The sequence below is a fragment of the Pan troglodytes genome, chromosome 2 (assembly GCF_028858775.2).
Source record: "Pan troglodytes isolate AG18354 chromosome 2, NHGRI_mPanTro3-v2.0_pri, whole genome shotgun sequence".
In the NCBI taxonomy this organism is placed as follows: domain Eukaryota; kingdom Metazoa; phylum Chordata; class Mammalia; order Primates; family Hominidae; genus Pan; species Pan troglodytes.
This window is the reverse complement of record NC_086015.1, coordinates 71,177,782-71,202,638: the sequence shown is the minus strand read 5'-3', so window position 1 is coordinate 71,202,638 and position 24,857 is coordinate 71,177,782. Positions and strand designations below refer to the sequence as shown.

Here is a 24,857-nt window from a genome sequence, read left to right as displayed (position 1 = left end):
AAAGAGATATAATCAAACTACCACTCGGATGAGCAATCCCATTATTGGGTATATACCCGAAGGAATATAAATTGTTCTATCATAAAGACATACCACATGTATGTTCACTGCAGCACTATTCACAATAGCAAAGACATAGAATCCACCTAAATACCCATCAATGGTAGACTGTATAAAGAAAATGTGGTACATATATACCATGGAATACTATGCAGCCATATAAGGAAACAAGATCATATCCTTTGCGGGGACATAGATAGAGCTGGAGGCCATTATCCTTAGCAAATGAACACAGGAACAGAAAACCAAATACCACATGTTATCACTTACAAGTGGGAGCTAAGTGAGAATACATGACAAAGAGAGAGAAACAACACACACTGGGGCCTATCAGAGGATGGAGGGTGGGTGGAGGGAGAAGATCAGGAAAAATAACTAATGGGTACTAGGCTTAATACCTGGGTGACAAAACAATCTGTATAACAAGCCCTATGACACAAATTTACCTACATAACAAACTTGCACATGTACCCATGAACTTAAGAGTTAAAAAATTCATTATGACTGTGTTTGTCAATTTCTGCCTGGAGCCTCTTTTCTTCATCAATATAACTTATCTGTCATGTATCCCATTTCCTGATCTTGGTTTTCCAAAGTGACAGTTACCTTTTCAGTTGACTTACCCTAAAATGTTATTGATTTAAAAGGAATTAATAGGTTGTCTGAATCCACAGGCTATATCTAGAAACACCCTCAACTTACAAACAGGTTCAGTTCTGAAAGATTCTATTCGTTAAGTGTAAGAGACCACTAATGCCTTTTGTAGCCATATTTAATGTGCTTTTGGTCTGGTGTGTATCTCTGCTCATATTTATAGCCAATGGCATCAATGAGAGTTCCAGTGTTGAGACTGTAATTAAGGGACCTTCTCAAATTGTATGTCTCCTCTGCTATGAGGAACAGATGAAAGGTATGTTGAGTCCTGGCAGACACATACATGCAAATCTCCGTTTAAGAAAGGTGTCCTTGCTTGGCAATGAGATGTATGGATAGCTGATAGCCCCCAGCTATTATCTCCTTCCAGTCAACTCTAGCTTTTGAGCCAAAGTTGTGCTTTTTCTGGGGTGGCACTGACCAAAAACTGAGCAGCACAGTGGTACAAGGGCTTTCTGCCCAATGCGGGACACCTCTAAAGGGCAATCTGTACTCTGCAGTATACCCAACTGAACCACCAGATCTGTGTATTGTCTGAAGGCTCTCCCTACCCAATTCTACTTTCCCCCCCTTCCTTTCACACATTTTACTTTACAATGCATCTTCTACATTGCTGACTCAGTCTTTGCATCTACTTCCCAGAGGACTCAACTAATACCGGAACTAACTAAAAATGTCCATTCCAGTCTAATTCTCTTACTTCCTCTCCATGCTGTGTCAGTAATCCTTCTGTAAGATTGAAGGTTTTGTTTCAACATTGGCATCAGTTTGTATCTCAACCTGTGAAGTGATGCACCTAATAGATTTGTCAACAGGGTCAAGAAACCGTGGGTTCAGAATACTCGTGCAAACCTTACTCAATCTCATGGTATTCTCCCTGAGTAAACTCAATAGCAATGAGGCACAAGTGTTATATTACAGATGCCATTGATCTCTTCTAAGGTACTGGAAGGAAATGATTCATTGATTCCATTCAGGAATGCCACTCCACATCCCTAGGAGGAGAATCTGTGCAGGGAGAAGCAGATTTTTAATCAGTTTTGATTCCAAATGGGAAGTGTTTTTTTTGAGATCTTGGACTCCATCTATATCTTTACTATTCTTAAAATTGTTATGAATAAAAAAGGAAGATTAGGGAACTCTGTTTGGGTAGAAAAGGAGAGGCAGAGTGAAGTGGTGTTAATTCAAAGGCAAGAGGCACCTGGATTGCTAAGAAGCTTGAAGGAAGAAATGAGGATAATAGCAAAATCTGCCCTTAGATTACCTGCATCATTCATAGGAATGACATCATGTGACCCAAATGCACATAAAGATGTTCTCACCATCCACTTCATAGGAATGTATAGACTTTTAGAATTCTAGCTTCACTCCAGTAGCAATATCCCAACATAATTGTGGATATACCACAAATACACAGGGTAAGTAAATATTATGAGATGGAGATAAGTGATGGTATCAGGCTAGTGCTGATGGCTTGGTGGGCAACATCCAATATGGTTTATGCAGCCTCGTGGCGTTTCTAAAGAGTGGATCAAATATACCATTCATCACAACCTTTTCCTTTGGTAATGCTCAAATGAAGCTGGCCAGACTCATACCTTTAAGCTATTTTAGTCTCCATGTTAAGCTAGAAACAGCTAGACTGTGATTCCCCCTGATTAGGAGAAAAGTGTGTGTGTGTATATGGGGGTGGGTGGTGTTGGGGGGGTAATGATGGTGCTAGTAGCAGAAAGTGAGGAACTCAATAAGCAAGGATTCATTTACCACCTTGGGGTCTCTATTAAGTCTATTAAAGTGATCATAGACTTAATAGTTATTTGGAACCAGTCTCCTTCCCCCACTGTCCGTATGTCCTGGAGGTAATTCTAGATGCCCAGGTAGAGAAGTGCCTGAGAAGGGTCAGTGGGTCACCTTGCTGTTATTAATCACTTGCAGAGACTAGTTCCCCAGAGCTCTCTCAGCCCTGACCCAGCATGATCTATAGTATCTTACAGCAACAAGGCATGTGAAGCTTTAGTTCCTCCTTGCACATCTTTCTTCTCCAAATGTCAGCCTCAGAGAACCATCCTGGAGAGAGGAAAAAAAATATGTCTCTTACATATTCTTCAAAACAAAAGCAACATTTATACGTGCATTTTTAAATAGAGGATTGCAATACCCCTTTTTTAATTTGGGTAGGTAGGTAGTATATAAAATGGAGATCATGTATAAATAACATTAGGGTATACTTTTATATTTGTCTCCCATACCTCAAAAGATTGTTTGATGAGCCCTTAATTGGCATGTCATTGCTACTTATCTGTCATGACTTATGTATGAGCACTTGCCAAAATGTATTCCCTGGAACCCAAGTCCTTTGAGATGCTCATGAAGAAACAATTTGGTTTCAGTTTGGTCTTGAAATTTGCTGAACACCATCCCTCATTTGTTAAAGGGTCTGAGGAGTCCTGCAGTCAAGACACCTAGTTAACTTGGTTGAATCTAGTGTTTCCTAACCTTGTTTGATGACGGAATCCTTTGTGCATGTGTGTGTTACATTTATTAATATTCCTAATACATACTATAGCTGTGTGCTGAGGACAAAGGGTATAGTGACAAAAGCCTGCGCACTTAGCACTTGGGTTTGAATCTCAGCTATGCCATTTACTGACTGTGTGACGTTGGATAAGTTTATTATCCTTTCTCTGCCTCAGGCTTTTCATTTGAAAAATGAGAAGAATAATTCTGCATTAGGGTTGCTGTGAGGTTCAAATGAATCCATATATTTAAAGTGCTTAATAGAATTCTTGTCACCATGAAGTTTCCTGTTATTCTTGTGGCTTTCTGTGTTCATAATCAGAAAAAAAAACTTGGGCCTAATAATAGCAATAAATAAGAAGTGAATCTAATTTTACAGTTGACAGATTTTTCTCAAATATGCATACTTAATCTTCAAATCAATCTTAAAAAGGAGGAATTATTATTGTTACACTCATATTACAAATTAGGAAAGAAAGGCTAAGAAATTTGGAGTGTGTTTTACAAATGGACAGTAAAGAGGAGGGACAGGAATCAAACATGAGTTTTTTGATGTCGGATCTTGTACCTTTTCTACCAAATATATTTGGTTTTCCTGTGATTCCAAATTAGAATGTTAAAATTGTTCATTTAGAATAGCTGAGGTCTGCCTTTCCCAAGACATACAGCTTAAATCGCTTTAAATAAACTGGATTAAATACACAAGTTAAAAATTAAAGGCATTAGAGCGGGTGAAGTGTAAGAAAAGCAAATAAGATAAGTACTTTCTAAGAGTGATAAAGCTCCTAGCTAGTATTACAGGAGGATGAAGAGCACTTACATGGGATGTAAATACAATCATCAGGTTATAAACTGAAAATCAGCACATATAATCTGAGTAAGAATCATTATGCTTCTTTCACATGCAAAAGAGAATTCTAGATGTTGACATACTCAATTTCTATGACAGTTTGATAGTTATGGGGACAATGAAACTGAAATCTAGATTTGAGTTGAAAAGAACTGATTGATCCTCATTTAGTATAATTTATGATCTCCTTTAGAGCCATGCAGAATCAAAAATTCAGAGAGATCAAACGTCAGGCACTTAAAGTTACCTAGAAAATGTAAACTCTGGTCCTGGAGCTCCTTACACTAGTATGGTGCTATCATTGGTAACTCATATTTGGGTCTCCAGTTAATTCTGGGATACCTAGGTGATCTTTGGAACATGCTTAGGGATTGATTTCAGGGGTGCTCTGCCAAACTAGCCTAAATGTTTGTACAACACATTTTTAAAAGGTAGAACTAATGGAGGGTGGGAGTAGAACCATAATTCTATTAATTTGCCTTTTGTCATCTTATAACCAAACGATCTCATCATGGGTTAGATCTGTGGTGGAAAAACATTAACAAAATCAAGTAAAATGCCTGTGTGGAGGTATGGGCAAGAAAAGGGGAAAAAATTCCTTCTGCCGACATGACAGTGTCCAATGATGTGACACTAGATTGGTCCAATGCCACAAATGAAGAGTCACATGACCCTTTTCCTTTAAGTCACTGTAATTAGATTTTCATGTCCCTTTCCTCCACCCTCCTTCCCACCAAAAAAAAAAGTTTGTCTTTCCTTGTGAACTACTTTGCTTCTTTTGATTAAAACATGGGATCTATTTCTTGTTTTGCTTTGCCTGCCAGGGATCTCAGAGCTAAACTCGGTGCCAAATAAGAGTCATGATTGCACATATGTGAAACCTGGTGCTGTTCCCACCCCCTTTGCAGCCGTGATTCCTTATATTGATTTCTTTCTATATTAATTTGGATATTTGTGTAATGATACTGATTTGTTTGGTTTTTTTTTTCTGTTGGTAGAAATAGTAGAAATGAGAGTGAAATGAATGAAGAAAAGACAGATGAAAAGCATAAATATTTTCAACAATGAGAATTGAAAAATTAAAGCTATCTTCTCTTCTTTAGGACTCAATTAACCAGAGCCCTTCTCCTCCAAACATTTCACTTAATGAGACTGTTACTACAATAATTACACTTAAACATAGGCATTGTGAGAAAAATGAAAATTATGTTCAGATGGGGACAAGGAAGGATGAGAAGACTGAACCAAATCAATACCTGTTGACTTTTAAGAAACAGTCAGAGAAAACAGTTAAGATAACCAATTTGCCAAATAGAGGCACCTTGATACTTTCATCTGAAAGCAACCAAAAAGACAAAGAGAACTGAAAAGTGAATAAAGGGAGAAAGTGTCTACATTACACAGGTTCATGTAGAGGGCACTCTCTTAATTACAACTTTCTGAGACATTTCACCTGACTCTCAGGTCTTTGTATTTCCAGTCACTTTTTAAATGTTTTTGTTTTGGTTTTTGTTTTGTCCCCAGAGCACAAGAAAGGAAATCTCTGGGACACTTGAGGAGACATTTCAGAGGAGAAAGAGAATCAATTTCCAAGTAATTTGGAATGGAAGCAAGTCTGGTCGCATTCTTTATCTGGGAGCTCCTCTAAAATCCTCCCAACACCACCAGGGTTTGATGGTTAGGAGACTTAGCAACAGAAAGAGCAAAAAGAGAAAATAAGCAGCGAAGCCTGTGCTTCCATCTCCCCGGGGCATGCCGAAATATTCACTCCTAGTTCTTCTTCAGGTGTCTCCTGATGCCCATGGTTTTGATATCCTATTTTGTCATCATTGTTTAATCTTGGATCCTGGTTTGCAAACTTGCATCTTTCTGAAGACCAGTAATTATTTCTACGTTTCAATGAGCTATTAAGTGTGTATGTGGGGGGCAAGTGGAATTGCTGCTGAATGCATAAATTGATTTGTACCTACAATTTGCATTTATTCTCTGGGTATATTTGCCACTAATGTTGCGAGTGAACTGCCATAATGAAGATTAATTATATAAACATTTTTTGCTGACTTTGTGAGCAGCTGAGTTGGTTGTTTTGCTTGATTTTCCAAGCTTGGTGCTTAAGAGTATGATAGGAAACATTTCTTGGATTTGCTCAGCACCTTCATAGATGACGTGCCCCAGACCAGTCTTATCTAATAAACATTTGTGGTGAGCTTTTCACTGGCTACACTGTTTCAGCTTACTTGATTACAAAAGAAGAAGTAGAAGATCACTCAGTTCTTGGAATTTTGCAAACATTTGAATTTTGGCAGGATTCCCCAGAATAAAATAAGAATTGTGCTTCTTATGTGGGCATGAATTGTACTCTACACAAAAGAAAGGACAATTTGTTCAGTTTTCCTCACTCAACCAATATTGGCCTAGACCCTCCAAACACTTGGAACTGGAGAAGGTTAGGCTCTCAGAGGCTCTATTTTCTTCTTTGTAAAATAGGGACACTTACAGTATCTGCCTCCCTGTGCTTAAGGGACTACTTGCATCAGCATTGCTGAGGTGCCTGCTAAAAATGCAGCGTAGGGGCCCAACTTAAGTCACACAAAATCAGAACCACTGGGGTGAAGCCTGGAATATCCAGTTATGGATCAGGGGGCCCCTGTACTGTCCTTTGGGATTATAGAGAACTCCTGGGACATTTACATGACCCCAACAATGCTAACTAGAAAGACCTCTGCTTGTCAGCACATCGTGGTCACTGCTGTAGAATTCACTGTTCAAACCCCTCTGTGCATTCAAAGACGGCAGCTCTGCCGTCTTTGGTATGGTGGTTCATGCCTGTAATTCCAGCAATTTGGGAGGCCAAGGCAGGCAGATCACCTGAGGTCAGGATTTCAAGACCAGCCTGCCAACATGGTGAAACTCAAATCTCCATTACAAATACAAAAATTAGTCAGGCATGGTGGCAGGCACCTGTAATCCCAGCAATTTGGGAGGCTGAGGCAGAAGAACTGCTTGAACCCTGGGAGGTGGAGGTTGTAGTGAGCTGAGATGGTTCCACTGTGCTCCAGTCTGGGCAACAGAGCGAGACTCCATCTCAAAAACAACAACAACAACAACAAAAACAAAAACAAAACAGAAGGCAGCTCAGATAGATATTTCTGCAATCAAGTTGGAGTGGGAACTATTTGACAAGGCTCCAAAATCCCTATGGCCAGATGTTTTAGGCCTTTGACATTCATTGCTACCTTAGATGAAGTATTGGTCTAAGGAGTGCAGGTGACTTCCCAGGCTCCCTCAAACCCGTCACTACCCCCAGCACCAGCTTACCTCCCTGAGCATCTACTCCCAAACAAAGCTACTGCTTCTTTCTAGGTTGGTAGGTAACAGCTGTTTTCACTCCTGAAAAACAAACTCAGGCTTAATGAACTCTGAAAGCAAGAAAGCCCAGATTTGGCAAACAAAGCCTTATAACCTGTGGGTGCTGGGCCTAGAGAAAAATACCCCTTGTTTTTTTCAAGTCCTGTATGTGAGCCAAAACAAAGCATAATGTACTATTTCCAGAAATGTTCTTGCCTTGCTTGGAGCTGAATTCACTTTCCTAATGTGTAGTTGGTGCATTAGTCAGAGTCCGGGAAACAGAGGGCAAAGGTGTGGAAATAGTGTGGAGAAACCACAGAAATATCCAGTTTCCCAAGGTTTATTAATAGGAGGGAGCAGTGATCATCCACTGGCCTGAAGGAGCAAGAAGAAGGAGCATTTATGGGGACTTAAAGACAAAGAGACTGGGTGAAAGGGAGGCTTCATGTCCATTTCGTTAAGGGGTACTGCTTGAAGGAAATAACTTCCCTGATCTCACACTGGAACCCGGAGGGGCAAGAGAACCCATGCTGGCCAACTCAGGGCAGGGAGCAGAGTACAGAAGGATGGAGAATGGATGAGGAGGGGCAACAAAAGACATCCACTCTGGGTTTTTTCACATTAGCTGACGTTCCCTGGGTACTAATCATGAGTATTAAAAAATGCCAGGCACTGTTCTAGGCATTTTATATACACTATCTAATTTAACCCTTACAACAGTGTTGTGGGGCAGACACGATGATTTTAGGGGTGAGAAATGGAGGCTCAGAGAAGTTAAAGAATCCATGTCTTTTGGGCTTCAAAAGTCATTTCATAATCAGGAGACTAACTTCTTCTATGGAATTGACAGATCAAACAGCCATATTTTTGCTCGTTTGCCAGTAGGTGGTATAGCTGATCCTCTAGGTCTAGACTCACAGCTGGTTGGGGAACTTCTTGTTATCGTTAGCTGTCATTAAGGAAGCTCAAATCTAGCAGGCAGTGATGCCCTGCTTTCTCTCTTTGGCCCTTATTTGCTTTATTTTTATATTTGTTTCTTAGCTTGTAAACTTTTGTTTCAGAGTATAACATGCATGCAGAAAAGTACTCAGATTTGAGTGTGAATCCTGATGAATTTCCACATTGTAAATCCACTAACCAGCACTCAGAACAAGAAACGGAATATTTCAGCCCTACATGGCCTCTGTGCCCCGTTTAGTGCCCAGCTGCCCTCTGTACTCCTGATTTCTAATCACATCACGTTAGTCTTTAGTCCTTGTTGGGACTCAACAAGGAGATGAACAATAGTTATTTTATACTTAATGCATAGTTATTAATGATTTATTGTGCTACATCAGCAGTTGATAAACTATAGGCCAAACACAACCCACTGCCCATTTTTGTTAATAAAGTTTTATTGGAACACAGCTACGCCCATTTGTTTACGTATTATCTGTGGCTGCTTTCATGCTGCAGCTGCAGAGGCGAGTAGTCCCAACAGAGACCGTGTGGTCCGCAAAGCCAAAAACATTTACTATCTGGTCCTTTTAAGTAAAAGTTTACCACCCTCTGTGCTGGAGGATGGGCACAGAATGGTGAAAAACTGACTCAGTCTGTGTCTTCAAGATGTTTACGATCTGATGGAGGAGATTAATATTAAATAAGGAACTATACAACTAAATAATATACAGTGACAAGCGCTCTGGAAGAAAAGGTCAGAGTGCCAAGTATGAAACCAAGGAGGACCCTAGAGACCATCTACTTTGTGCAATCACATGTTTCAGAAAGTCTACCTGTCCTGGCATAAGGTAGGTTTTGTTTTACCTGAACAGGGACAGTATGAATCCTGTGGAAATATGGAGTGTATAGGTGAGGAGGCTGGTGAGAATCATTTTCCAACACTCAGCATTCCCAGGGGAGGTGAGGCGGCACAGAAGATCACATTTGAGGCACGTTACACAGTTGCCCCCAACATTATTGCCCATGTCTACTTAATAACGGGATGTCACTTCACCTGTTCACCTTTCAGCTGGACACTAGAACACGCTTCCTGTCTTTCATTACCCCGTGACCTTTCCTATCAGCAGCCCGTGGCTGTGAATTCTTTATTCCTGGGAACTTGGCTGCCACATGTGATTCTGATGGAAGATGGAATGAAGCCGTTGGCTGAGCCAGCAGGTACAAGCTTCAAGGGAGTACGGTAGGTTCCCATTTAATATTGTTGGAAAAGGTTTTATTTCGTTTGTACCCCTGAGGGGTTTGCAAGTGAACATTTGGGCTTGCCTGTGAAGGAGGAAACTTGTACTGTCCTTCCATTCTTGCCTGGTCTGGAATTGAGAACAGAAGACCTATGGGGGCATCAAGGAGGGAAAGTAGTAGGGGCAGAGATGCTGCCACGAAGAGCCTCCAGGCCTGCCAGGGGCGATCTCTTGGGTTTTGTGGTGTGATTTGTTGAAATGTTTTCGTTTTCTTTCATTCTCCATTAGATATTTTATTAAGGAGAAAAGTACCCTCACTGGGCAGACATTTCAGTCCCCCTAAGTTGCATTAGTAGCTCTGAAAGGATCATCTTTGCAGCTGGTTATTGGAACAGGTATCCTCAAACCCTCCCTAATTGCAGGCTAGCAGCCCTTTGAGCTTTGCGTGTTCTCAGTGCATCTGCAACAGCAGAGCATGACTTTGTCTTCCTGAGCTGCCTGCTAAAAGGAAAACAAACCTGGGTATGATGATCTTGTCTCTCCCTAAACAAAAAGCCTCAGAGAGACTGAGAACACGGACAAGAGAGGCAGAAATCATGCTTACTTTACAGAACGAGGGATCCTTTAAACCAGAACGGCAAAACCTCCAGGCAAATTTTCGTGCACATAACTCAAATCCAAGTAGACATCAATAATAAATCATTGAGCTTCTTTCTGCTAAGCCTGGATATGCCTCAGACTCATTCTTTTTTTTAATGTTATTATTATTATACTTTAAGTTTTAGGGTACATGTGCACAACGTGCAGGTTTGTTACATATGTATACATGTGCCATGTTGGTGTGCTGCACCCACCAACTCGTCCTTTAGCATTAGATGTATCTCCTAATGCTATCCCTCCCCCCTCCCCCCACGCCACAACAGTCCCTGGTGTGTGATGTTCCCCTTCCTGTGTCCATGTGTTCTCATTGTTCAATTCCCACCTATGAGTGAGAACATGCGGTGTTTGGTTTTTTGTCCTTGCGATAGTTTGCTCAGAATGATGGTTTCCAGTTTCATCCATGTCCCTACAAAGGACATGAACTCATCATTTTTTATGGCTGCATAGTATTCCATGGTGTATATGTGCCACATTTTCTTAATCCAGTCTATCGTTGTTAGACATTTAGCTTGGTTCCAAGTCTTTGCTATTGTGAATAGTGCCGCAACAAACATACGTGTGCATGTGTCTTTATAGCAGCATGATTTATAGTCCTTTGGGTATATACCCAGTAATGGGATGGCTGGGTCAAATGGTGTTTCTAGTTCTAGATCCCTGAGGAATCGCCACACTGACTTCCACAATGGTTGAACTAGTTTACACTCCCACCAACAGTGTAAAAGTGTTCCTATTTCTCCACATCCTCTCCAGCACCTGTTGTTTCCTGACTTTTTAATGATTGCCATTCTAACTGGTGTGAGATGGTATCTCATTGTGGTTTTGATTTGCATTTCTCTGATGGCCAGTGATGATGAGCATTTTTTCATGTGTTTTTTGGCTGCATAAATGACCTCAGACTCATTCTTAACTTTGTATTTCTGGTAGCTACTATCAGGAAATAAAACACAAGCTTAAACAGATTTACCATTCCTAATTTAAGTAATCACTATTGAATAGACAATATGTTATGAATAACATAATTGCTAATATGTATTGAGTGTTTATTATGTACCAGGCTTTGTTCTAAGTGCTTAACATGGATTCACTCATTTAATGTAAACCACATGATTACAGGCTTTGTTTGGATTATTGCTGCATTACCAGTACCTAGAAGAATTCATGATACATTGTGAGTGCTTAAAAAATACTTATCTGGGTCAGGCGCAGTGGCTCACATCTGTAATCCCAGCATGTTTGGAGGTTGAATGGGGAGGATCGCTTGAGCCTAGGAGTTTAGACCAGCCTGAGCATCATAGTGAGACCTCATCTCTACAAAAAAAATAAAAAATAAAAAATTAGCTGAGCATAGTGGCGCATGCCTGTGGTCTCAGCTATTCAGGAGGCTGAGTTGGGAGGATCGCATGAGCCCAGGAGGTTGAGACTGCAGTGACCCATGATGGCACTATTGCACTCCAGCCTGAGTGACAGAGTAAGACTGTCTCAAAAAAAAAAAAACTTATTTAAATTAATTCTAAAAACAAGTGTTATTCCCATATTCCAGAAGAGGAAACTGAGGCCCAGAAAGCTTAAGTAATTCTCCCAAGCCAGTACGAACTGTAGCTATGATTTGATACTGCTTTATTATTTTACTTATACTTTTAACCACTTTGCTACTTCTCACAGTAACTGTTTGATATCTCTTTTCTTATTTCTTAATGTCCAATATGTTGGTTATTGAGGCTCCTGGCTTCTTTTTAATATTCTAGCTTCCATCATTTTTGGTACTTTAGAGACTTGTCTCTCTGAAACAAAAGAATTGGGAAGAGTGAGAGTTGAAATCTAAGTGCCTATGGGGTTCAGCCAGAGACATAAATGAGTGAGGCAGGCCAGGTGGGCAGCCTGGGGATGTGACAAGAACTTACCCTCTGGGAAGCTGCTCTCAGGTCCAACAATTGCAGCTGTGGAGGATGCAAATCAATGTTGTCAGGTCATCCTGTTTTTCAAGAGAAGTACAACACCTAGATTTTGATATGAAAATTGCAAATGGAAATATCCATATGAAATATCTCAAATATAAAATGTGGACAACAAGGCAATCTAAAAAACAAAAACAAAACATAGCAAGTCAATTTAAACATCTCCATATGCTCAATCTAGCCCATTGATCTGTAGTTAGCAAGCTATAGGAGAGAGTGAAGAAATTGAAATAGAAGTATAAGTGGCTTTAGATAACTGATCCTGTAGTTCTTGTTTAAAAAAAAAAAAAGAAAAAAGAACATGATGAAAGACAAGTTGTAACTATTTGTTAAGATCTTATAGTAGGGATTTCTAGGAAACAGAGCTACACTAATCATAGTATCACAATACTTTTGCATAGTGCTTCATATTTTTCAACTTGCTTCTATATATGCATTTAAATCTCCCTGCAAATCATTTTGATGGTTCAATCACTCAGTCAATATTAAGCAGCAGAATTTAGGAATAGACCCCGATCTCCCGAATCTCAACCTGGTTTTCTTTTAGCTCTGCAAATCCTGAGCAGTGATAACTGATCATCAATATTTGCAATCCTTACAGGCTTGTGCTTTTTTATCTCATACAGACAGGAGATAAAATACTAGGATAAGGGACAGAGCTCATGCCTGATTACTGATGGAGAGGAACAGGACAATCATTTGAGGATACATATATGATTGCTAAAGCTTGTTATTCTTGGCAGATCGCGATTGTTGATTTCCATTTGGTCCTCCCTAAATAATCTCTAATTACAAAAATACGCACCTAGCAAAGGCTGAATAAATAATGTAATTGCGGCATAATCATTGTGTACATTCCTAAACACTCACCTAATGACTAGTAGTTTTAGAATTTGGTACTCCAAGTGCAGCTATTGCCAGCCAGAGCTGAAATGTGGCATGTTTTGCATGCTCCACGGAAATCATTCTAAGTTAAGTGGATTTGAAAAATCATTACATGGAGGCAGATTTTTCTGATCACTTGGCCTGTGTGGGCCTCTCAAGTGTCAGTTCTGTGCAGAAAGGGCTCGTGGCATTTGATGCCTTTCTGCCAGGTTGTGTATTTGACAGCTGTTCTGCGGTGTCTTTTCCCAGCCACTGGCCTGGCTACTCTCATAAAACCAATTAAAGTTGCAGGCAATTAATGTTATTTTCCTCAAGTGCTCCTGGAAATGCTTATATCACGTAGCACTTCAGCATGAAATCTGTGACCTTTGGAAATGCATGCACAAGAAGAGCAAATAAGCTTGGCTATGCATGTGCGGTGTGCCATTAAGGTACGAAGAATATGAAAACAAATTGTAGTTGCTGGGTGCAGAGATGTCTGTGGAGCACTTTATATCCTAGGATTCTTAGAAATGAAGATATGTGTTCACACCAAAACCCAGATAAACCATAAAGGGGTGGTAGGTATACTGAACAGCAAAACATTTGCATATGTTCAGCAAATTATTTAACAAAACTTATGAACTGAAACACATTCAGAAAGGGGCTCCATGACTAGTAGTTTGAACCTGTTTTACCACATTTTAAGAAGGATATTAAACTGAAAATGAAAAGGAGAACCTGCCACTTTAGGAAGGGTTAGAGACAACAGAGCTGTTTAATCTAGAAAGAGAAGATTTAGGTATAAGGACAGCAGAGTTATCCTTCATTAGGTAAAATGAACTTTCCATGAGAAAGTTTGTCTTATTCCCTAAGTTATCCCAACAGATTTTTTTGTATCCCTTGGTTGAGGAGGGGACCTGGAGCATAGTAGGTGATAAATAAAAGTGTGTTAAATAAGAAAGAATGGGACACACCATATGGTTGGGTATTATTTACCCATTCAGTTAAAAAGAAATGAATATATAAAAATAGCTGTTCCATGCAATATGTGGCTTTGTGAGGTATGCTCCCTGTTATCTGCATAAGCCAGAGCTACAAGCTGGTAGCTTATGGACTGTCACTTACATGTGCATGGGTACTGTTTGCCTATTCAGTATTTTCTTAATCGTTGATGTTTAAAAATTTTTTGAGATGCTTGCTTGTGCACTCCTGCTCTTGCTCTCGTGCATGCTCTCTCTCTCTCGCACACACAAACACACAGAAACACACACGCACCCCACACTTACACACCACCCTTATCCTGCATTTTAACAATTGCCTGGAGCTGCATAGCTGGAGCATTAGCTTTTTGGTTCTTATCAGACCTCACTACTCCCTGTTGTTTTAGACTGAGCTCCATTTCACTCACTGATCTGGCCTTCCTTGCCCCTGAAGATAGCTGAGCTTGCCAACCTTAGTTTAAGCAGAGGCAGCAGTCAACCATGTATCATGGGAGTATGCATGGCAGACACACCTGATAGCAGTAATGTAACTTAAGCATAACCTGACAGTGACCCTTATGGAGGATGCACCTGATAGCAATAACATAAGCATACCCTGAGAATGCAGACGCACCTGATCTGTATAGACTGCATGCTTTTTACAAATGGTAATGGTTCTCCTGTCTAGCCCACTGCCACTGGACCAGCCTGTATGTAAGTTCCTTCAATAAATCCTAGTCTCTTTCACTGGCTCTGGGTCTCTTCTTTGGCCTCTGTAAGATGACTTCAATAGGGGCCTGGCATGACAATTTGCACACCAGCCAGGAGGTCAGAGAAAGCTACATGAGCACCAAGACAATGGGACTGGGAAAGGGGGAAATATGAGGGAGAAATCTCAGGCTGGCTGTCCATGCCTGTATGGGACCTGATAGCCACTACTCTTGATGGACAGGATCCAGTGTGTGAGCACAGGGATGCCCTGAAAACACTGAAGGGCCTGGAAGAGTTGGTGCAGGGGTTGATCTATCTGAGTAAAAGTCAGATGCTGGAGCTGTGGCAGCCATGGTTGGCTGGCTGCTCCTGACTGCGATTTGACAGCCCCTGAAGCTAATCCTGTAGCGCAGGCAAGGGTGTGTCAGTTACAGGATGAACTATGACTAGAAAGAGATTCCAGATTAGATCAGGCTGAAATCTCAGAGAACTTACTATCCCACATGGAGGGTGATAAAATGGAGACCCTGGCTTGCCAGGTAGCTCATCTAAAGGATTGCCAGAAGTGATGTTAACGAGTTAGGGCTATCATGACTAAATTGTCCTGGGACCCCATGGAGGAGACTGAGGACTGGGACAAACCTATAGAGGTTTCTGTCCTCTCTGTCCATCTCGTAGTCACTACAAAGATAAAAGCAGGCCAGTTGCCCCCACAGGGAGCAGACCTGCAAAACTTGCTCCCACCTGAAAGATGGCAGCACACCACAGTGTGGGACTACACTGCTGTGGAATGGGTGGAACTGGGAAATAGGTTCAGGCAGAAGGGGAGAGAGTCGACTGAGGGATGGATTCTCCGTCTGTGGGACATGGAAATGGAGGGTGTTATCCTGTCAATACTGGAGATAAGTAAAATGGCATCCATCCCAAACCACCTGGCCCTGAGGCAGTGCCTCTATGGCACCAATAATGAAGATTGGGCCAATTCCTTCCTTGACTGTGTGGTTGCCGGCTGCCAAGCAGCCTGGCCAAGGAAGAAGACATCCTCACGTTTCCTTTGCAATGGTAGACTATGAAGGAATGGCAGGACATCCTCCGGGAATAAGGGATGAAGCGTGCTGTCTGTGTTAAGCATTACTGAGGTACTCATCATGAGATTTTCACTGACGGCAGGAAAGGCATCATCTTACGGTTGGCACCCAGCCAATGGTATGGCACACTGGCATGTATCCTGAGTTCCTTGGTAGGACAGCCAGTGTCTTGAGCTGCTGACTTAGGGGAAATGCAGAAACTGCATAGGCAAAGGAGGGCGTGCTGTCAGGACGAAAGGCAAGGGAGCTAAAGGAAAGCAGACAGCCCAGGGGCCCATCAGGGTGACCCCTGACAAATGTTGCACAACTCTAGTCACTTTGAAATATACAAAATATTGTTGCTAAGTATAGTCATCCTGATTCTGCTATCAAGCATTAGAATAATGGATCTTTACCATCTTACCCCAGGGACACCACCGTGGAGTGGGTACATGTTTTCCGTTAACTTCTGAGTCTTTTTCCAGTTTACAAACTGCAGCCCCCACCTTGCTGTCTCACTTGGTGAACAGAGGATGGGTGGTCAATGCAGGCAAAGTCCAGGGTCCAGGCTTATCAATCAAATAATTGGGTGTCATCTTGTCGGGTAAGACTAAAGTTGTTCCAGCTGCTGTTATGGATAAGGTGCAGGTCTACTCATGTCCCAGGACACCAAAGCCGTTGCAAACCTCCTTCTTAGGCCTTCTAGGGTATGGGCATCCTCTTAGTTCCCATTTGGCCCAACTCCTTCGGCCCCCATACTGCTTAGTCAAGAAGGGGGCCCAATGGGACTGGTCCGTAAATCAGGATGAGGCCTTTGAACAAGCTAAAGTCTCAGTGAAACAAATAAAAACCTTGGGAGTTCTAGTGCAGGGACAGCCTTGTGAATTGGATGTAGCCAGTCCCCCTGAGGGATTTGAGTGGGGCCTATGGCAAAGGAAAGAACATAAACAGGTGACTTTAAGATTCTGCTCCCAACTATGGAAAAGGGCTGGAGTTAGAAAAATGTCACTTTGGAGGCAACAACTCTGTGCTGTATATGCGTTACAACAAGTGGAGGACATTACAAAGGGGGGTCATGGTACATGCTCAGTACTCCTTAGCAGGTTGGCTAAGAGATAACTTCCAGGAACCAAAGTCTGGGAATGCCCAGACACAGACTGGCCAAATGGCATGCATGCCTGCCACAGAGGAGTGCACTAACTAATAGCCCCTTGAGCAGAGCCCCATTTTGTGCTTGGCCCTGTCACCTATGTGACAACTGAAGGACAGTCTTTGATGGAGGCTACTGACCCTCCATGGATTCCTTCCTTTGTACAGGCCTGGCACACAGCTTGTCGCAAGGCAATCCTTGCGCTTGGACAGTTGTGGCCATCTGGCCATCCACTGATAGGATCTGGTTTGATACAGGCAAAGGACATAGTAGCCAATGGGCTGAACCATGAGCCACCTGGATGATTCTTCTCCATTAGCTGGACCTGATAGTCCTGTGAACCAATGGCTGGGTGGTCTCTAAGGGACTCATGATGTGGCCACTGCAATGGGAAGTGCAGGAACACCCCAGATCCTTGCTGTATGATGCTGAACAGATCACCTGGAGCAGAAGCCCAGCACTATAGTGACAGGTGACTACATAGGACCTTTGCTTCTGTCTGAGGGCTGCCTCTATACCTTGGCTTATACAGTCACCTGTGCATGGCTACTGCAGGCATGTTCCATCAGTTGTGCCACCCAGAAAGCCACCATATGAGGACTGGGGCAGCTGTATGTGGTTTACTGTGTCTCCACTGATATCAGCAGTGACCAGGGCTCTCATTTTACCAGTCATAAAATGCAGCAATGGGTGGAGACTCTGGATATCCCCTGGCATTCCCACCTGTCATGCAACCCTACAGCAGCAGGGCTGATTGAGTGGATGAATGGACTATTGAAGCAATAACTTGCTGTCTGGTTCTGTGGACTTGCAGCTTACCAGCAGCCCTTTGCACCTTGAATGAACACATGCATTCTCATCACCCCAGGGCATACACTCTTCTGATGCAGGGACCTGATACCACCATCAGGATTCAGGTAGACAGTGTCAGGGACAGTACACCTTTGTCCCAACCTGGGACTCAAGCTGCTGTTGCCCTTGCCACACGACCTACCCACTGGGGAGCACATCATTACATGGCCCTGGACATGGCAAACCAGCCACCGATAGTTTAGTTTTTCCACTCCATGGAGGGAGGGCCTAGAACAAGATATACAGGTCATACCTATTTTACAACCTACTCCCCGCTGAAATTCTCAAATAATAAATCCTGGTCCTCCCTTGTGCAAGGAGACAATCATCCTCTCATTATCGAACCTTACAATACCTCCATTGTCTGATTTTGGCCCTCCTGCAATGTGTCACAGAGGGGGCCATTCCATTTGGCATTGTAAACAGGACCAGATCACTACCAGGGGTGGAGCTCTTGCAGAACAACACAACTTCCTGTGTCTTATTAAATGACCATAACTTGCTCTTTCTTACCTTCTGCCCATAGATGATGAGCAACAAACCTCTTTGCCAAGTGGAAGCAGATGGTGGCCTCTCTCCAGAACTAAACAGATTGTTGCATCTGCAGAGAGCTGCCCCTCTCCTCCACCATGGGCCTACCATAGTGCATCTAAGATCAACTCCCAAGCCTTTGGAAGAGCTTTATGATATCATATTCATTATTCTTTTCTTTTTTTGCTGTTGTAGTTTGTATTGGTGCTGCAGCATCTGGCTGCAATGCTCTTCCCCATACCTGGCCCTTGGGAAATTATAGAAGAATGGCATGATAAGAACGTGAGGGCAATTCAACCGTGCGTGCAGCAGGGTAGAGTGGATGGCAGATGCACCTGATAGCAATATCGTAACTTAAGCATTCCCTGAGAATGACCCTTATGACAGACGCACCTGAAAGCAATAATTAAGCATACCCTGAGAATGCAGACACACCTGATCTATATAAACTGCATGTTTTTTCAAACCAGTAGCGGCTCCTTCCCAACTCGCCTCTACACGACTGCTCTGTATGTAAGTTCCCTCAATAGACACTGTCTCTTTCACTGGCTCTGAGTCTCTTCTTCAGCTTCTTGAACATGATGCTATCTGTATTGAAATCAATAGGGGTCCAGCATGACAGAGTGGTAGAAGTGGCTCCTGTGTTGAGAAAAAGAATGGAACAGATGAGCTTTCCAGCTTTTTCACTCTAAGATGCCTTGATTCAATGATGAATAACTATGCCTCGTTCACCAGAGTAGAAATGGCACTGGTCCCTGGTTGCAGCCAACTCACAAGCACTTCCCTCAACTCAATCCATCAGAAAGAGCCTACCTAGATAACAAAATCCACAGGTCCAGATGGCACTAAGCATCCTCAGAGTTCCATCTCATATGCCCCAAGATTATTAGCTAAGGTTACATCTTCATTCCGCCTTTTGCCCCTCCCCTTTCTCAGTTACATTGGTTTCCCCTAGGATCAAATTAAGGGGCTGTAGGAAGTGGGAGTGGGGAAACTCATGGAAATGAGTTGTGTCACTAATTAATGACATCAGTGTCAAGAAGAGCTGGAATTGAGCGAGTTTACAGGGAGCTAGGATCAAGGGCTTGTTTGATTTTAATGGTTGTTGTGGTTGTACTAAATGCTAATCACTTTTCATGACACCGGCTAATGGGTGTGGAATATCTGGCTCAAGTCCTTTTCAGCGAATCCAGGCTAGCTCTTAAGAGAGCTGCAGAGTTCTGGCTCCAGCTGTGCTCCTTCCTCTTCCCTTCCTTTAAAGAATACGAATTATTCTTAGATATGGGTCCCAAAAATTTAGACAATGATTCACAGGAGAGCTGGGGAGGCAGACAGAGTAAAACACAAGCTACCTGCTTAGGTTTCAAGGTCCAATCATTGACAACACACCTAATCAGGTTAAACTGGCACTAGAATGCTGCCTGTAGCTGCCTTTGATATCTGACAGATGTTGCATAACTATATTGGGAAAGGCCAAATTGTCATAGTACTCATTGGAGAAAAGGAGACAGTAAAAATTTTTAGGTAAAGCTAACCTACATTCACCTAATAAATGCTGAATAAATACTAGCAACGCTAGAGAAGCCATTTGTATGGATCCATGGTGTTTGGTTCAGCTGGGTTGAGATCTCCATGTTTCCATCATTCCTCAGGCACTATAAGCCTGTGGCAAAATGGTGTCCTTGGGTCACACATGTTTTGGTCCCAGACTTGGTGTCCAATATGTCAGCCCATCAAGGCAGATGGTGAGCAGGACAATGTTTCAGAACTTTGGAAAATATACCACTTAAGAGTCCAGCCAGGGAAATGCCTGAAATTGAAAAATAATGTAATAGAATATTTGATTTGCCACCATAGACCTTAACTGGGAAGATTGCCACATTGAAATGAGTGGACAGCTTGGCTGACTTCGATCCTTCAGCTCTGCTTAGTAACTGCACATCAGTGGGTTGGGTCCTAGACTTTCAATGGGTCCCCAAAGTCCCTCCCCTAAACATTACACATCTACAAGCACATACCCCCAATAATATTTGGGGCTATATCCATAAAGTTGCAACATTAGCCTAAGAGCAAAGGTCTGAGCCAGTGGTCACTGGGTGTTTCCTCAGAGGGACTGTAGGTGGCCAGCAGAATGGATGGCAAGGCAAATGAAATGTCATTTCCATTTCATTCAATTTGCTTTTTCTCCATGCTACCAGCTACTGACTTGGCCTCTTGGAAACAAAGTTGTTTTTCTGTGATTCACCAGAAACTTTCTGGACCTGAATACCTCACTTCTCCGAGGTTAGCCTCTTTGAGCCATTAAGAAGTGTTGTCCCTTGTCCATTCGGGGTTGAATGTCTGTTATTTCCCTCCCCACTGCCCCCCGCCAATATTCCTTGAACTTCTCAGAGAATATGTCTTTGGCATGCAGCCTATGGAAGGCTGTTTATTTTAAACACCTGCAATTCTCTCTTCCTCACCTCACTCCCCTTCCAAACAAGGAATCACTCTTAGCAAATCTAAAGTGCTAGAGAGCTGATGGTTCTGGAAGCAGCCTTCAGCTAATAACAGATAGGGAAGGTAGTAGAAAATCCTCTAGCTTCTCTGGCCCTCAAGCAGGACCACTCTCTGAAGTGTGGTCCACACAGTTTTCCTATAGTTCCCCGGTGAGGTCAAGCTCCAGGTTTCTAAGGCACTATCTGACTTAATAACACATTTTTAAAATTTGCTTTGTTCCTTTTCTATCTCACTTGCCTATGCCCCTCTTGGTATTTCCTGAGACCTTCCAAATAAACGATTTACACTAGAATCCTCCTCTCAGCATCTGCCTTGGGAGAGTCAGTCTCCATGCAGTAGGGAGGCTGTGTAAATTACATGCTGAGATTATGCCTTGCATTATCAGGAAGCACACAAAAAGCAAAACTACACAAAGACTTGGTGGATGAAAGACCTTCTCAGAAATGAGAAGACTGGCATTTGATAACATGCTAAGATGGCCAACATCTTTGAGTGGTTACTATCCATTTCCCACAGTGAATTATAAGTCCCAGATAGGACAGGGTCCATGACAGTTTTTGTTTACCAGTGTGTCCCCATAAGGTAGACACACAGTAATATTGAGCAGATCTCTTACAACACAATCACTAGTTGAATGCTTTCTATGCATTAACTGATTAATTTGCGCAGAAAAGATCCAGCCCTTTGGATGACACAACTCCGTTGGTTAATGATGCCCTTTCTATGGGAGGAGGATTCCCGATACTGCTAGTGCTGTCCTGATGACCAGCAGGGTCACAGAGATGGGAACTGACTCTGCCCTGGGAGTTGGCAAAGGAGACTTTTCATCTAGGTCTTGACTATTCCTAGGAGTCTAACGGTTAAAAAAAGGAAATGGAGTGGAGGGTGACAATTATTTATTTATTCAACAATTGTGCAATTTAGTACCAGCTTTGTGACAGGAATTCTGCTAGGCATAAAGAAGAAGTAGTGTTCAGGGACCCTGCCTTCTCAGAATTTTGATTGAAGCACTATTCACGTTGCATTCTTTGTGGAGTTGTACCACATGGTCCTAGTGGTAGAGAGCAAAGAAGTAAAAAAAAAATTTAAAAAGATTATGATAAATACGAAGTAATACAGCAGTGATTCTTAAATTTTAATTGGCATCTAGATCATGTGAGGATCTTATTTAAATGTATATTCTGATTCAGTAGGCCTGGGATAGGGCCTGAGATTCTGCATTTCTAATCAGGGCCCAGGTGGATACAGATGCTGCTGGTCCTTGGAGCGTATTTTGAATAGTATGGTGATAGGCTGTAGTTCTCAACCTGGTCTGTGCATAACAGAACCTGAGGAACTTTAAAAATGACTGATGCCTGACTTTACTCCAGCAATATTTGTCTAATTTGAATGGGAGAATCCTGGCATGATAGTTAACATTAGGTGTCAACCTGACTGGGTTGAGGGAATCCTAGATGGCTGGTGAAGTATTGTTTCTGGGTGCGTCTGTGAGGTTGTTCCAGGAGGAGGTTGACATTAGAATTGGTGGAGCGGGAGAGGAAGACTCACCGCATGTGGGTGGGTGCCATTCTCTTGGGCTGCCAGCATACCTAGGTCAAAATAGGCAGGAAAATGTGGGATAACCTTGCTTTCTGAGTCTTCTGGCTCTTTTTTCTTTCCGGTACTGGATCCTTGCTTCTGTTCCCCCTGCCGTTCGATATCAGACTCCAAGTTCTTCAGCCTTCGGACTCTGGGACTTGCACCAGTGTCCACCCCAAGGGCTTTCAGGCCTTCAGCTGCAGACTAAGGGCTGCACTCTTGGCTTCCTTGGTTTTGAGGCTTTCAGACTTGGACTGAGCCACTATCAGCTTGTCTTTCCCCAGGTTGCAGACCACCTATTGTAGGACTTCGCCTTGTAATCATGGGAGCCAATTGTTCCTAATAAACTCCCTTTTATGTATACATATATGCTATTGGTTCTCTCTCTCTCTGGAGAACCCTAATATACCTGGGTATTGGCAATTTTTTAAAAACTGCTTTATTGGGTGTAAATTACATATCGTAAATCCATCTATCTTATTATACATTTTATGTGTACAAGTAAATAATTTTTAGTGTGTCTGTAATTTTGCCACCATTACCACAATCCAGATTTAGAACACTTTTCATTATCCTCAAAACATCTACTGAACTCATATGCAACTAATCCCAGTTCTCACCATCAGCCCCAGGCAACCACCAATCTACTTTATTTCTCCACAGATTTGCCTTTTCTGGACATTTCATATAAATGAAATTATATAATACGTGGTCTTCATGCCTGCTTTTTTTTATTAGCATGATGTTTTTGAGGTTCATCCTTGTTGTAACATGTATTAGTACTTAATTCTTCCTTATTCCTTCATTGATTGTGTGGTATGAGTAGATTACGTTTTGTCTAACCATTCACCAGTTGGCTGACATCAGAGTTGTCTCCACTTTTTGGTAAATAATGTTTCTTTGACTGTTCACATACAAATCTTTACATGGGAATGTATTTTTATCTGTGTTGGTTAGAGACTTAAGAATGGGTTTTCTGGGTCATATGGCAACTCCATGGGTAGCTCTTTAAGAAACTGCCAAACTGTTTTTTAAAGTGGCATTATTTTACATTCCCATCAGCGATGTATGAAGGGTTTCTCCACATTTCCACTAAAACTCAATGTCTGATGTTGTGACTGTAACCATCTTTGAGGGTGTAAACTGGTATCTCGCTGTTTTTTATTGGCACTTCCATAATGTCTAATGATGTCGAGCATCTTTTCATGTGCTTATAAGCCATTCATACATCATATTTGGTAAAATGTCTATTCAGATCTTTTGCCCATTTTTAACTTTGTTGTTTGTCGTCTTATTGAATTGTAAGAGTTCTTCATACATTCTGGATATCTTTAATAAGATATATACTTTGGAAATATTTTCTCCCAGTTTATGGCTTCTCTTTTCATTTTATTAAAAATATCTTTTGAAGTACAACTTTTCACTTTTGATGATGTCCAATTTATTGACTTTTTCTTCTATACTTTGACTTTTAGTGTCATATCTAAAAACTTTTTGCCTAATCCAAGGTGACAAAGATTTTCTTCTATGTTTTCTTCTAAACATTCTGTAGTATTACATTTTCATCTAGGTTTGTGATCTATTTGAGTTAATGTTTGTGTATGGTATGAGGTAAGGGTCTAAACTGATCACTTTGCATGTGAATATCCACTTGTCTCAGCACCATTTGTTGAAAAGAATATCCCTTTCCCTTTTACTTATATTGCCTTCTGTGTCTAAAATTAATTGATTATAAATGTAATGGTTTATTTCTGGACTCTCAATTCTGTTTCATATACGTATGTATGTAGCCTTATACTAGTGCTGTAGTCTCGCTTACTTTAATGGGGCTTTTAAAAAGATCCCCAGGTGACTCTAATGGGCAGCAAAGTTTGGGAGTCACCATGATAAAGAATGACTTGAGGAGTAGGATGGAGAGGCCACTTTAGGTAAGGTGGTCAGGGAAGGCTTTTCTGGAGCTGTGATGTTTCAGTTCCATCCAGCCATGAGAAATGCTGGGGAAAGAGTATTCATGAGCCATGTACCAGGAGACACTTTTCCAGGTTTGGCTAGAGATGTTTGCAGTCTAAGAAAAATTAGGTGGCCATGGTGATAATTCAGGAGGTCCTGACATATGAAGCTGCGTGTTCCTAACTCTACACTATCAGCCAATACTTTGTCCATTGATTTCCAAACTGGGGTAGTTGTAGCCTCCTGAGTTACTCAGTGATACAGTACAGGATATGCCACAGGATAAGCCAAGCCCTGTTTACTGTTTCGTTCATTCACTCATGAATTCATTCAATAATATTCATGGAGTGTCTGGTGTGCAGAGCATTATACCAAGCATTAGGGATATAATGATGAATGAAACAAAGTCATTGTTTCACAGAATTGACAGAACACCTTCATAGAGCATCAG

General features: G+C 41.8%; 1 protein-coding gene across 3 annotated transcripts in view; it reads left to right on the top strand.

The window, feature by feature from the left end:
- The window catches only part of SUCLG2 (succinate-CoA ligase GDP-forming subunit beta), a 426,327-nt gene extending 413,829 nt beyond the window's left edge, over positions 1 to 12,498 (top strand). Inside the window, exon 13 of one of the 3 annotated variants that reach the window (XR_010155641.1) lies at positions 5,606 to 7,168. Coding sequence is in view for 2 of the 3 variants with exons in the window: in XM_063806901.1 (XP_063662971.1) it covers positions 5,606 to 5,637 (32 nt within the window). In the remaining variant the exon portion in view is untranslated. Of the gene's footprint in view, positions 1 to 5,605; positions 7,169 to 9,437 lie in introns of those variants that run through there. The other 2 variants (XM_063806902.1, XM_063806901.1) reach the window with 2 other exon arrangements.
- The last annotated feature ends 12,359 nt before the right edge of the window (positions 12,499 to 24,857 follow it).